Source organism: Lampetra fluviatilis, chromosome 5, assembly GCF_964198595.1.
Source record: "Lampetra fluviatilis chromosome 5, kcLamFluv1.1, whole genome shotgun sequence".
NCBI classification, from domain to species: Eukaryota; Metazoa; Chordata; class Hyperoartia; order Petromyzontiformes; family Petromyzontidae; genus Lampetra; species Lampetra fluviatilis.
In genome coordinates this window covers 21,792,759-21,805,861 of record NC_136279.1, presented here as the reverse complement: position 1 = coordinate 21,805,861, position 13,103 = coordinate 21,792,759, and the positions used below count along the sequence as shown (strand labels likewise).

The 13,103-nt window shown below is 50.8% G+C and overlaps 1 protein-coding gene across 7 annotated transcripts in view; it reads right to left on the bottom strand.

The window, feature by feature from the left end:
* The window catches only part of LOC144932757 (Friend leukemia integration 1 transcription factor-like), a 46,971-nt gene extending 44,079 nt beyond the window's left edge, over window positions 1-2,892 (bottom strand). For 3 of the 7 annotated variants that reach the window (XM_078857173.1, XM_078857174.1, XM_078857175.1), the window contains exon 1: window positions 2,732-2,892. In XM_078857173.1, coding sequence (XP_078713299.1) covers window positions 2,732-2,803 — 72 coding nt within the window. In that variant the 5' untranslated portion in view covers window positions 2,804-2,892. Of the gene's footprint in view, window positions 1-534; window positions 997-1,094; window positions 1,227-1,329; window positions 1,478-2,731 lie in introns of those variants that run through there. The other 4 variants (XM_078857177.1, XM_078857176.1, XM_078857180.1 and 1 more) reach the window with 4 other exon arrangements.
* Window positions 2,893-13,103: the final 10,211 nt, after the last annotated feature.

Sequence of the window (13,103 nt, the reverse complement as noted above, 5' to 3'; positions counted from 1 at the left end):
CCGTGCCTCGGGCTCAAGCCACGTAGCGGCTCCTCCGAGGTGGAGGGGCGCGGCTGCTGTAATGCTTGGACGTCTGTGAAAAAGATGAGCTCTGTAGCTCATCATCGGATTCCTCCTCCGGTCTAAACGAAGATTTTGAAAGTGCAGGACACGGTCACGTACGCCGAATCAAATCAACATGCGAGCACAGCGCTCGTATTAACCAGGAAATAACATCAGAGTCGTTAGACTTGTTATCATTTACAGCGCCTTTGGAAATGCTGGATGAAGGCTTCCTTCCCCAAGCCGTGTTGTCGACCAATGGGAATCGTTTGGGCCATACTTCACCACGCTGGTCGGGCCGGATTTAGGTAGTACTCGTTGCTAATGCTTTCCGCGAGATAGGCAATCGAACTCGGGTCGCCGAGTGTAGAGCACAACGCGCCAACCACTGCACCACCGCTCGCTGCACTATAGCGCATACTACAACGTGAATTAAAACAGCGCGAAACATATATATGTTTATATATATATAAAACAAATATTTCCACTTACCGCGTATACATCATTTTCGTACGTCGATACAGTTTCCACGGAACGTCGCCGCAGTCATCACTGCCCAGCGTCGCTCGTCGCGTTACAGTCTAGAATGTATACTGTCACCGTGAACGAGCTACATCTCCCCGACAAGGTTTGTAATCCCATCCACGCACGGAGAACTAACGAAAAAAAAGGCGATAGATAGAGAGATGCTCACGTGTACAACGAGAGCGATATTGAGTGCACCCCCATGGGCACAGACTTAGAGAGGCTTTTACACCCGTCTAAAAAAAAACTAAATAAAAACAGGCAATAGAAGCAGGAGTCTAGGCAAAAACCCCGCTTGTTTGCCGGTCACCGTTAACTCTAACACGAGTCGAAACGAGCGGACTGACCGCGCTTGGGAGCTGTTGTGCCCCCTTTGCGAAAGCCTCGGGTTTCTCATAACCACCTCCAGTTTAAAGAGGGGTGGTGGCGTGTGGAGAGCAAGGGGGGGGGGTGTGAAAGAGAAGAAAAAAAACAGGATGGAAAAAGGAAATCCAGCGCAAGAAAAGGAAGAGAAGGAAATCGGTTACCGTTTGCAATCCACCACGGGAGTTTTTGCAGTTCGCGGCCAGCGCCAGTCGCTCAAACCGCCGCACTAAACGCGCCCCTTGCAAAAAGCGCAGCGCGCCCCTTAACTCGCTCTCGTTTCCTCCCCTCCTCGCTCGCTCTCTCTCTCTCGCGCTCGCTCACTCTCGCTCACTCTCGATTTACGCGCGCCTCTGCTCCGTGTGCGCGCTATTCACTCACGTCCCCGCAGCCGATTACCTTTATGGTCCCGTCCATGACTCCCCCGCGCGCGCGCGCACACGCGCAAACAAAAAAAAGTGAATTCCCCCTCCTCGGTAGCTCCTACTCCTGGGCGGCCGAGAGTGAAGAAGCCCCCCCCGCTCTCTCTCTCTCGCTCTCACCAGGAGAGTCCGCGTGACGCCGACATGGCTTAATTGCTGTGAAATTGTTCCACACAGAAAACTTTAACCGGATGAAATTTAGCTAATTTTGGGAAGTGAAGTCACGCGCCCGGGAGGAAGCCCATTTCCTATTGGTCGAAGCCGGGCGCACATTTTTTTCCTTCGTGTAACAGGATATTTGGTGCGGCGAGATAAGACGCGCCAAAACAATGCTAATTCATCGATATTGTTCGTACGTCGCTATCTCTCGCGAACAGCCGGTGGAGGCTTAAGCGCCATCAAAAAAACAGCCCTTAAAAGTGCAGACACCAGTGGTGCTGGGTGCATTTTTTTTGTTTTAGTCTGCTCGCTCTCTCTCTCTCGTTTTCTTTCTTCGCCTCAATCAGAGCAACGCAAGAACAGAACTTAAGAATAACAGAAAACATCATTAAACGCGAAGGGCGCGACAGGGGGCCCGCGCCGTACCCAACCCACGCACTCACGAACTCACGCACAACTCACTCACTGGCGGGCCCCCTCCTCGCCTGCTTCGAGAGCGAGAGCAGCCACGCTTCCACGGCTGAGTGGCTGAGTGGCTGAGTCTTAGAATTCGCGGCAGTTCGAAGACGCAGCAGCTGCCCTCGCACGGGACACTCCGCATTGTGGATGTTCGTGCGTGCGATGTAGCATTAGTCGCTAGGAACACACACACACACAATACAACTACGCACGCACACATGCACGTATGTACCTACACACACAAGTACACTTACGCGCGTACTTACACACACGCGTACACTTACGCACGCACCTACCTACACACACGTACACTTACGCGCGTACTTACACACACACACGTACACTTACGCACGCACCTACGCAACTACACTTACGCACGTAGCTACGCACACGTACACTTACGCACGCACTTACACACACACACGTACACTTACGCACGCACCTAAACACCTACACGTAGGCACGTAGCTACGCACACGTACACTTACGCACGTAGCTACGCACACGTACACTTACGTGCGCACCTACCTACACACACGTACACTTACGCGCGTACTTACACACACACACTTACACTTACGCACTTACCTACACACGTACACCTACGCACGCACGTACCTACCGACACGTACACCTACGCATGCACGTACCTACACACAACAATAACAACCTCAGCTCGCCGCCAAGTGGCAGTGACGTCACCGCGGCGCTTGTGCCAGGCTAGGTGAACACGGACACGCGTGTCGACACATTGCCCGTACCTCTCCAGCTGAGCCGGCGCGCTCATGAAGAAGTCTCGGTGCGAACGCCTGCCACGAAGAATCAGCCGTCATTGTTTTTACATGCCGCACCCCACGCACACTGCAGACGTCTGGAACGCCACGCTTCGCCGTACGGCTACGCTGCCACCACCATAGCGAGTGTCGATGCAGCGAGAGAGCTCCTCCGCCTTTCGTTTTGCGATCGTCCCAAACGCGTCGCGGATGAATCCTCGCGAAGCGGGCACGCGTCGGAGTTGTGATACGTGACAGGCTGGCGCGCAATCTTGATGGCTCTCTCTCTCGCTTGTAAGCCGTGTTATATATAATCTACGTGTCGTTCCTCTTTGGTATTATAAAGCGACGCCACGGTCGTTCCACTAGGAGTCGTTAGCACGCGTACACCCCTGCTTGACTATCACGACGTGTTATTCACCAGCAGCCATGGTCAATCCACTGCTGGATAAAGGCCTCCTCCCTCTCCCGCCGTCGCGCCGCCTCCGCCACCTCCGCCACCTCTCACGATCACCGTCCAGCGATGTTTGTAACAAGTCCTCCACCAAGCGCCTGCAATGGACTCACCTCGCCGTTCCATCTCCACCACTGGAGGTGCTCGAGGACGCTCTCCATCCCATTGTACATCGGACAATTCGCCCGATATTGAATGTAGCAGGAGTTAACGGGTTAAATGTGAGCAGCGAGTCATTGCGAGGCGTATGCACAGGTTCGTGTAACGCGTGTGCCCCTAACCGTAACGAATTTTTTTTTATTTTTAAAACACACACATACACTATCAACGCCGCTACGTTGTTTGTGGAAACGTGTCAAGGAAGTGTTTTTTTTGTAATATCACGTTTGCTGAGCACAGGGCCCAAAGGCCAAACCCGCCAAGAGACCAGCAACAATCAGCACTTATTATAGTGGTTACAGATAAGAGTTCGTGCGTTATTTGGAGTCGAGCAACGGTCAGTTACACGAACTTGGGGGGGGGGGGGCCGGGGTGGAGAGAGACGATGGGAGGTGAATTAAAAATTCGAACGCTGCGAGGGAAGAAGAAGAAGAGGCGAGACTAATTGTTGAGTGGTTCGAAACGGTGCGGGCGAGAACGGAACCGTGGGTGTCCGAGTCCTCGAACCGGGAGGGTCAAGAATCAATGCCGCGAAGTTCATGGAAGCAGTCGCCGTGGTAGTTGCAGTAGCGATCGAAGAGCGGTCACTTGTGGTGCCGAGACGCTCAGCCACGCACTCAATACGCACATGTGTATATGCAAATACACCCCAATAACAACAAGAAAACAAAGATCCCCCATATAGCCTTACCAAACTGTTGGGGGCAAGTGCTGTGAGGGAGCACCTATGAAGGCTGGCACGGCACACGAGGAGGTGGGTGGCCTGAACCATGCCCGGCCGCCGTTGGATAATTACTCATTTGAGGTTGAGTCGACCTAGGAGAAGCCCATGGACCACATGCCTATCTGGCATGTTAGCCACTTGCAACGTTGCCAGAGGCGGGTGCGTTCGAAGCCCGGGCGAGTGTGAGTGAGAGAGTTTGCGGAAGGCCGTGGAACTGTGTCTCGTCCTCTGGGCGTCTTCCTCCGAGCTACATTGTCAACCCCACGCTTGCCTCTGGGGGTCAATCCAGTCCAGTGCTCGGCAGCCACCGGTGGGGGGACGGGCGTGGTTGGTGGAGGTGCTCCTCCAGTAGCAACGCCTACCCCGCACTCATTTACGCACCTCGCGCGCCTCGCCACTCACTTGCGCACCAGCCACCAGCACCCGTGCTGAGCGACGTTGGTGAAATGAAAACAAACAAAAAAAGCCCCAAAGTATATTTGACGTCTCCGTTCACATCGCGATGACCGCAGACCGACGTGAGCGCGGAAGAGTAGGCCGACATTTGCCCTCGGGTGGGGCGGAGGGGGAATCTCTCTCTTTCTCTCTAAAGAGATTTATAGCGTGTATTCGTTTGTTTGCTGGTGACTGTGTATATCGTATCGGAATCGCCTCCAGTGCTGTTGCTGCTGGCGGCAATACAATTTGTTTAAAAGTCAAAAGTCTAAGGCGCATTTAGCGCCACGGCGCGTGGAATTATCGCGTTGGTATTTTGTTTGCTGGTGACTGTGTATTTCGTATCGGAATCGCCTCCAGTACTGTTGCTGCTGGCGGCAATAAAAGTTATAAAAAAAAGTCTCTCTCTCCAAAGCTCCCTCGAGCGGAGGTTCTTTCACCAGCGGTGGCGTGGAGAAGGTCAATTCCAGGGCTCGCGTCTTGGCGTCTCGAGACGTCTTCACCACTCCCACCCTCGTCTCGGCTTTTGCAAGCGGCGAGGGCACCACGAGGGGTAGCGGCAGAGTGGAGTGCTACTACTACAACAAGCACTGTCTCCTTTTTTTGTTACAACAAAAACTAACTTTGCTCCGCACGCCCTTAAGTGGTGTACTGGAGGGCCGTGCGATGCACTAACGCCATGCGCTAACACCCTTCGAGCAAAATTCCGTCCGGAGGTGGTGGGTGGTGGGGGAGTGGGGGGCTCCGTGCATGTGGACCTGAATGGTGGCCAGGCCAAGACGTCTGTCTGGCAAGAGCCCCCGCGACACGCCAAGCAAAACAACTGACGAAACAGATCGAGCGCAAGGCTCACACTCTGTCACACACACAACAAATCATAAGTAATTTTTTTTCCCTCTCTCTCTCTCATTCCTCCTCCATAGTGTCTGTTTGGCGGACGTGACCAGACTAAAACTGCGCTCCGAGGCTTGAACGCTGCAAAAGAAAGCATCGCCATCTCTCGAGGGGGTGTAGAGAACTTGAGGGTTGGGGTGGACGGGGGGGGGGTTATAGATGGGGTAGGGTTAGACTAGCAGGGGCCCTGTTATTCCAGCTTTGCGTACCCCCAACTCAGTACGAACACCACCCTCTCTATCCTTCTCTCTCTCTCTCTGTCCACGTCCCTGGTGAATGGACGTACGCCGAGGCATCAGCATCAACCGCTGTCTTCCCAGAGATGGGAGGGAGTGTGGCGCTATGGAAACGAGGACGGCGACTCGGCGATGATATTGATTTCGCCGACTGTCTAGCACGGTTCGTCGCGAAGGTGACGACGGCGCCTTGTGCTTGAAGCAACACGGCCGCTGCGTTTCGAAGGCGCAGTCAACTTCGACGCAGTCCCGACAACCGAAATCCCCCGGTTCTCCCTGCACGCGACAAGGCGGAGTGACGTGGATCTGCCCCGGTCACTGCCCCCTCCTCCGCCTTCATCTCTCGTTTATCAATGAACCCGAGGGAGGGAGAGAGAGAGGGAGGGAGGGAAATACAGAGACTACCTCTGGAGGGGTATCTGAGGTTACGTGGATGGATGAGCCCCACTGGTAGAAGCTGATGGTGTGTGTGCGTGCGTGCGTTTGTATCTTGCTGGGGAGCGATCGTGTAGCGGGTTAGCGCTAGGTAACCCGGCTAGCCGAGTTCGATTCCCGCTCACGGCCAACACCAGTGACGATCATCTGAATCGGTCCTGGGCCTCCCCTAGGTCGACTCAGCCTCAATTGAGTATCTGGTGCGATGCGTAAACGTCGCCACTAGGGATACAAAGGCGATCGGGCGTGGTGCTGGCCTCTCATCCCCTCGTGCGCCGTCCAGGTATTCATAGGTGCTCGCTGACAGTACCTGCCCCAACGGTCGGCCACGTACGGTGCGAAAGAAGTTTAACATAAACACACGGCTATACGTGGATCTTTGTTTGTGTGTAAATGTGTGAATGAATGGGTGTATACATTTGTGGTGTGTGTGTATGCGTGTAAGAATGTGTGTATAAACGCGTGTGTATAAATGCGTGTGTGTGTGTATATGTGGGCGTCCTTAAGCGAAGGTTTAAGGGAGGGGGAGAAAGGAACGCATTTTGGGCGCGTATAGCGGCGCTTGCGCCGATTTAAATGCGAGGCTAAAACAACACGGGGCATTTTTAACGTGCAAATTCTTCCTATCCACCCACCTCCCTCCCCCCGAGTCAATAAAAGAAATAGCTCCTCGAGCCGGAGCCCGTTCTATGAATGAATTACAGCGCAGGTCACATTCAATGAATGTGGTGAGCACGTGTGCGGCCAATATTGTCGCGAATGGCTACGACACAATCCACCCACGGATACTCGCGAGCCTGAATTTGCTACCTACTAATTCGTCTCATTCGTTCATTCGTACGGCTGCTGATGTAGATACAGAGCAGCGACTACAGTGTCACATTCAGGCGGTCAAGCTCAGCAGACAATCGCGTCAGCAGGAGCAGCGGAGTTGAATCATCGCCGCGGTGTCTATGTCGCATTTGTGGATCGGGGCATTTGCGTCGCTATACGTTTGATGATGATTGCTTGTGTTGCAATCGAAACGTCGTATGCTAGTATTTCATTTATTATATTATCTTTATACGTGACTTTACGAAAAGAACCAAAGAGTAATTCCTGCAGTCACGAAAGCTCCAAATTAAGTTCGCTATACGTTGTACGGTCTGTTCTGGATGGCCACAGTCGCACACTGGAGAGTTTTTAATTGTCAATTTGTGCATCAGCTATCTGCATCTGCCATGGTCTGTGGAGTGGATGCGGTTTCGGGTGGACCATGAGCTTCGTGGGTCTTTCACAATAAAGTGTTTGTTGGAACTCCATTCAGCTCTCCAAGCTTTGAAGGGGTTGAATTCGCATTGTTGGGTTTGCTCCCAAGGCTTGACTCATAGGGGCGCCGCGGTGGCTAGATGCTAACTTCATCGCCTGGTATACAGGAAGTCGTGGGGTCGATCTCGACCCTGACCCCGACTCTTGCTGTATATTTGGAATTTGCGTGGATTTTTCTCCGGATTTTCCCTTCGTTGAGCTGTCATTTGTGGCCAGGTCGCTTCTGAAAAAGAGCTATACAGTGTTGCAGAGGCGTGTTGTGGAGGTCGAGTGAGAAATGAAGCCCTGAGAATAGGTTTTCCCCTTTTTTCTCTCTGGTCTAACACCTTTAGAGGCTAGGCTCCAAAGAAAGCTGTCTCTGGTGTGGACCAATCAGTTTCAAAGACAATGCATATATATTATCAGAGTATGTTTTTGTCTACATTCTGACCACAAGTATTGTGGTTAATGCGGACATGATTCCTTGTAAAAGGTTTCAGTTTGGTGTTTTAGCATCTTAACACCTGTTTTGTTGCCAGAAAATAGGGGAAAACCTATTTTCATATTTTGGTACTGACAATGGAGGTCCCAAAATGGAGCCCTGTTTATATAGTTGCGGATTTTATGTTAATCGGTGTGCGAAAAGAAACCATTAAATGTCGAATTTGAACAATACTCACGGTGTTCGTAAATAAGTCTAGCAAATGTGTTGAGTGTGAATGTTGTCATCACATGGGCTAGATAACAGATGGACTGACGCGGCACAACAAAAGGATGTGGAGCTGAGTGGACTTGCCAATGATTGGAGATTGGCCTCTGTGGAGGAGGCGAGTGAAGGAAACTACTGGAAGGTTGGAGGCAGTCGCCCCCATGCAACAACGGAGGGTGGAGAAGCGACGCTCACAACAACGAGCGGAGCGCCGGGTGGCTAAACCGTAGCAATTTACCACAGTAAGGAGCACGGGTGATGTATCTGCCAGTGATCTCATTTTGTTAACGCATGGCACATGGGTCTGTTCCATGACCTGCCAGTGAGCTTTCGAGACTTCACGTGTCCTCAAAGTGGACCTAGCCTGACACAAGCGCCGTGTTGATGTTACCACCACTTCCTCCTCATGTGCCGTACCGTACGGCCTTTATATGTGTTACTTGCTCACAGCACTTGCCCAAAATGTCGGGTTAAGGCTATACGGGGGAGCTTTGTTTCATTGCTGTGTTTGACACGTTTATTCTTTTGCGTTTCCACGGCAAAGACCGTATTCTCCCCCCCCCCACCACCCCCAAAATAAATAAAAAATAAGCAGGCCCTTTGGCAAAGCCACTCGGCTCTATGCCGGCAAAGTAACAGCTGATCGATATTCAGCTGACAAATTCTGGTTCGCACGTTGTTATTTTGGACAAGAACAAAGCAAAGCCGGGTAGGCCCAGTATCAATGTAAAAAAAAGAGTCTGGCTATTAGTGTCCGTGGAGATAAATCTGAATTAAAAAGAACATGGACCAGCGACTGCAAATCCATCTTCATTTATTTAGCGGAATTATTGGTCGTTGTTGTTATGTATTCACCCACAGACTGTATCGTGTCTGTTAGTTAAAATAAAAAAGTGTTGGTGCAATTGGTTCGTGCGCTGTTAAACATCAGTTCGATTCCCGGCCACGTCTAACATCAAGTGGCAAGTGATATATTTGTAGCGAGGCGTGTACAGTAGTAGAAACGTGCAGAGCCAACTTAACGTGTGGATAAATAGGTGACGTGAAGGAGATGTCAGATGTAGTTCTGTGACATTTTTATCCACGGGCGGGTCTCCAACACGATGCGATGGGCTGCCCTGTAAGACTTCCCACTCAGACACATGTTCATCTCATGGGCATGAGCTGATAGAAAATTTGGAATGAAATTGGCAAAAAATGCTCTTTATTGTTAATACCTACATTCGGATGAACACCCATTGATTCGAAGCATTGCCACGTTTAGCATTCACATCGTTCTCATAGCGCAAGACGATTACAAAGGAGCTGTTTCACAGACGACTATGGTCTGCAGTGGCTTCACGATAGGGGGCGCTGATTGCTGGGTGTTCTTCCAATTCGATAATTTTCGGGTATTTATTCTCCTTTATTCGGCCAATTTTTTTTACCGTAACGCTGGAACACAGGGATCTGCTCTTTTATGTATTCAAATAACGGCACAGGATCTTTAACGTCCACTGTGTGTGAATCAGACGCGGTACGTCACGCATTCTTTTTTTTATGATTGCTCCACTTGCTGCAGCAGCATTAACCAGCGCGGCAGCTGGGTTCGAACCGCGGAACTCTCGCAAACATAATCAGAATCTTTACTTATCCTGGTGGGAATCCGATGAGCTATGAAGCTCTTTTTTACAGTTGTCCAGTAGGGGCGTGGAGTCAGAGAGTAACATCAACAAACGATACAAAAACACGATGTGATTGCAAGATCGAGAAAAGGTAAATGAGTCACTATACACAAATATAACAAATACATACATTTCTGCTGATTTGTCAACACCAAATGCAAGCTTACGGCAAGGCAGCAAAACAATAACAACAGTACCACACCAAGAGAACAACACACATTCCTCCATTCATTTGCACATAAACATTGAACTATCAATGCTACACGGGTCAGGTTCAAAGTTACAAATCACATCTGCAAATGTGGCCGTATCGAGCTCACAAGTGTCTGGGGCGCCGCCGTGGCGAGATGTTACTTCCCTCGCCTGGTATGCAGGAGGTCGTGGGTTCGATCCCGATTTGGAGTTTGAATGTTCTCCCCGCGGCTTTCCCCTCCACATTAAGAAATGTGTTTTTGGATTGCGTGGCTGCTATAGATGTCCACATGATAAGTTACTTCGTCAATCGTGGCCAGGTCGCTTCTAAAAAAACTGCTCATAGCTCAGTGGGCTTTACCTAGTGGAAAAAAAAAATGTTTGTTAGGAGTTACGTGGGCATGTACTGTGGAGTTCCGTTGCTGCACAACGATATATCTGCCTCTGCAGAGGTCTCGTGCAGCACGGTTGGCTCCGTACGGTGCGAAAGAAGTTCAACATACAGTTCGTCAACTTACATGCATACATACGTACGTACATGCGTAAGTAGATTGAGCTCTCGGGAAGCAGAAGACGGAGGATGAGCGATTTTCGGTGGACTGGCCATGGCTGCAGAATGTTAGAGTCGGCGAGCTCAGGGCATCCCTGTGGCCCCATTATTCAAGAAGCCAGAGGGGGGAAAGAACGAAACAAAACTGCGAACGCGCGGTGGTATACAGGGTCTTGTTGAGTAACAGGCGCGTTTGGGAAACTGTGTTTGTCTTGGAGTGACCTTGAGAGACAATCCTAAAATTCCCCCCCGCCCCTCTTTCCAACATGCGTATATAATACCCATCTCGTGCCTCTTCCCCTGTATGTTGGCTGCGACGAGGTTATAATGAGAGTGAAATATATCCAGAAAGGTCTGAGTGCCAGAGGGGTTGCATTGTCCATACTTCACTACTCTGGTCAAATGGGGGTTCGTGAAAAGGAGGGAAGCGCAATAATTTATTTCCCTTTTTTGGATATCACTCGCCAACGGTGTTAGTCGTGGTTAGGAATCAAACTAAGGTGGTCGGATTTATAGCGCAGTGTGCCAACCACTGTACCACTGCACTTCAGCATGCATTCATGTGTAGTGACATGGAATTGGTCACTACGTAGCATAGCGCTGGCTGCTGGCAGGGAAGGGGATCTGCAGCTTGGAGCAGCCCTGGCTGACAGCAGGCCACGTGATAGACCCGAAAGGGATCTCGGGTAAAGGTTACGGAAGGGACACGTCGGGAACCCGCTAGTAGGTTCTAGAAAGGGGGCATGGGCGGGGTGAAGCGAGGCCACGCTGGAAGGATAAAAGGGACCCCGAGCGGGAGCTCAGGGCTGTCGTGTGGAGTGGGATCCCTGTTGTAGTCATCGCCGTTGCTCTTGAAGATCATCGCCATTGCCGCTGTCATCTCCACTTGATATTTGCACTGCTAAATGCAGTTGGCTGTCTTAGTTCAGCGCCGTCAGTGTCAGACGGCTCGCGTTGTGTTGTAGGCTAGCAACCAGTGTAGAGTTGTGTATAAGCGAGAGACAGCGAGTGTGTAACAGTGTAGGGTGTGTATTGTATAAAGTGTACAAAGTGTGTTCGGTGTTTAATTAAATAATTGCCTCCAATAAATTACGTTTCCAAGTCAGTCACTGCACATGTCCAAATGTGTGTCCATGTGTCCATTTCAGACGAATCCCTCGACTAGATTATGGCCGATTGGGTCGAGACTCGGGACGCAATGGTCGCCCAAAGGAGTGAATTTCTCCAAAATATCGTCCACCATGGAGATGGAGCGACGAAATCCGTCTCACGTGCAGCAGTGATCTGGATGGTAGCAGCGCTGTAACTTGAGGGATGACGGCGGCGTGTAGGAGACCTTCAGCCAGGAGTGGATAGACAATGGCTGACGATATATGTATTATGTGGGAATGGCTGTGCGTATCTCTGCACATGTGTGCGTATTTGAATACGTACGTACTGTATATATATATTTGGCCTGCAGTCAGTCACACGTGATCCGTTACTTTTTTTTAAAAGCTCTCTGCGCTCATCGCTTCCCCGGGGTCCCTCGCGTGATGAATGGAGCGTCGGGTGCTCAATGGGGTCCCAGGATAAGGGGGGAGGGCAGGGGAGTGAGTTGACGGGCGGAGACGAGGAGTGTGTCGGGGAGGGGGTCAGTGGGATTAGGGGGGCGGTCTCTGGAACACGGTGGCGAGATGTTAGCTACCTCGCTTGGTGTATAGGAGGTCGTGGGTTCGATCCCAACCCTGACGTCTGCTGCTGTATATTTCGAGTTTACGTGTCTCTCTCCCCGTGGTCGCGTGAATATTTCTCCGGGTCATCTGGTTTTTACCTTTCCACGTGGGTTTAGAGTATGTGGCTGCTATACATTTCCACATGGTAAGCCACTTCGTCGAGCTATCATATGTGGCCAGGTTGCTTCGGAAAAATAGCGATATAGCACAGTCAGCCTTACCTGGTAAAAAAGTTTTTTTTTAAGTTACGTCTCTCTGTAAGCCATAGGGAAATCACAAGGGTGCATGTTTGTTGGGGCCAAAGGCCCTTACCCTCGCGAAAACAACAACTCGGTACCGGATTTTATACACAGCACCGCTATTGTCTGGTGGGAGATCGTGGTGATGATGATGATGGGGCTGGCTCTCTAAGTTGGCAACGGACGCGTGAGTGGCCACAAATCGACGGCTCGTCAGCGATTCGCGAATGTGAGGCGTGCTTCCCGCTACAACGCCGCCGCAAGTCGCCAGACTAATTTGAGCTGTCGAAAAGATGTCACGTTTGTAATCAAGCGGCGTTTAAAACGCAACACACTTCCAAATTAAACATTCACGGACCTCGGGGTGGTTGGGCAGCGCAAGATCTAAAATATCGGTATTTGGATTTTTCTTGTCATAATCGTAGACGAGACTGCGTTCATGCCAGATTTCTTAGTTCTAAAACATCGTTATAATTGACGTCAGTCATTTAACCCACTCACCACCCCCCGCTCATGTTTGGAATATTAGGTCTGCTGGTGTTTGTATCGATGAGAATTCGATTGTCTCTGCATGTGTGTGAGTTACATCAGTTACTGTGCTTAGCTACTACTAACCGCTTATCAGTGTTGATTTAGTTTAGCTACGCATTATTCATCATCATTATCC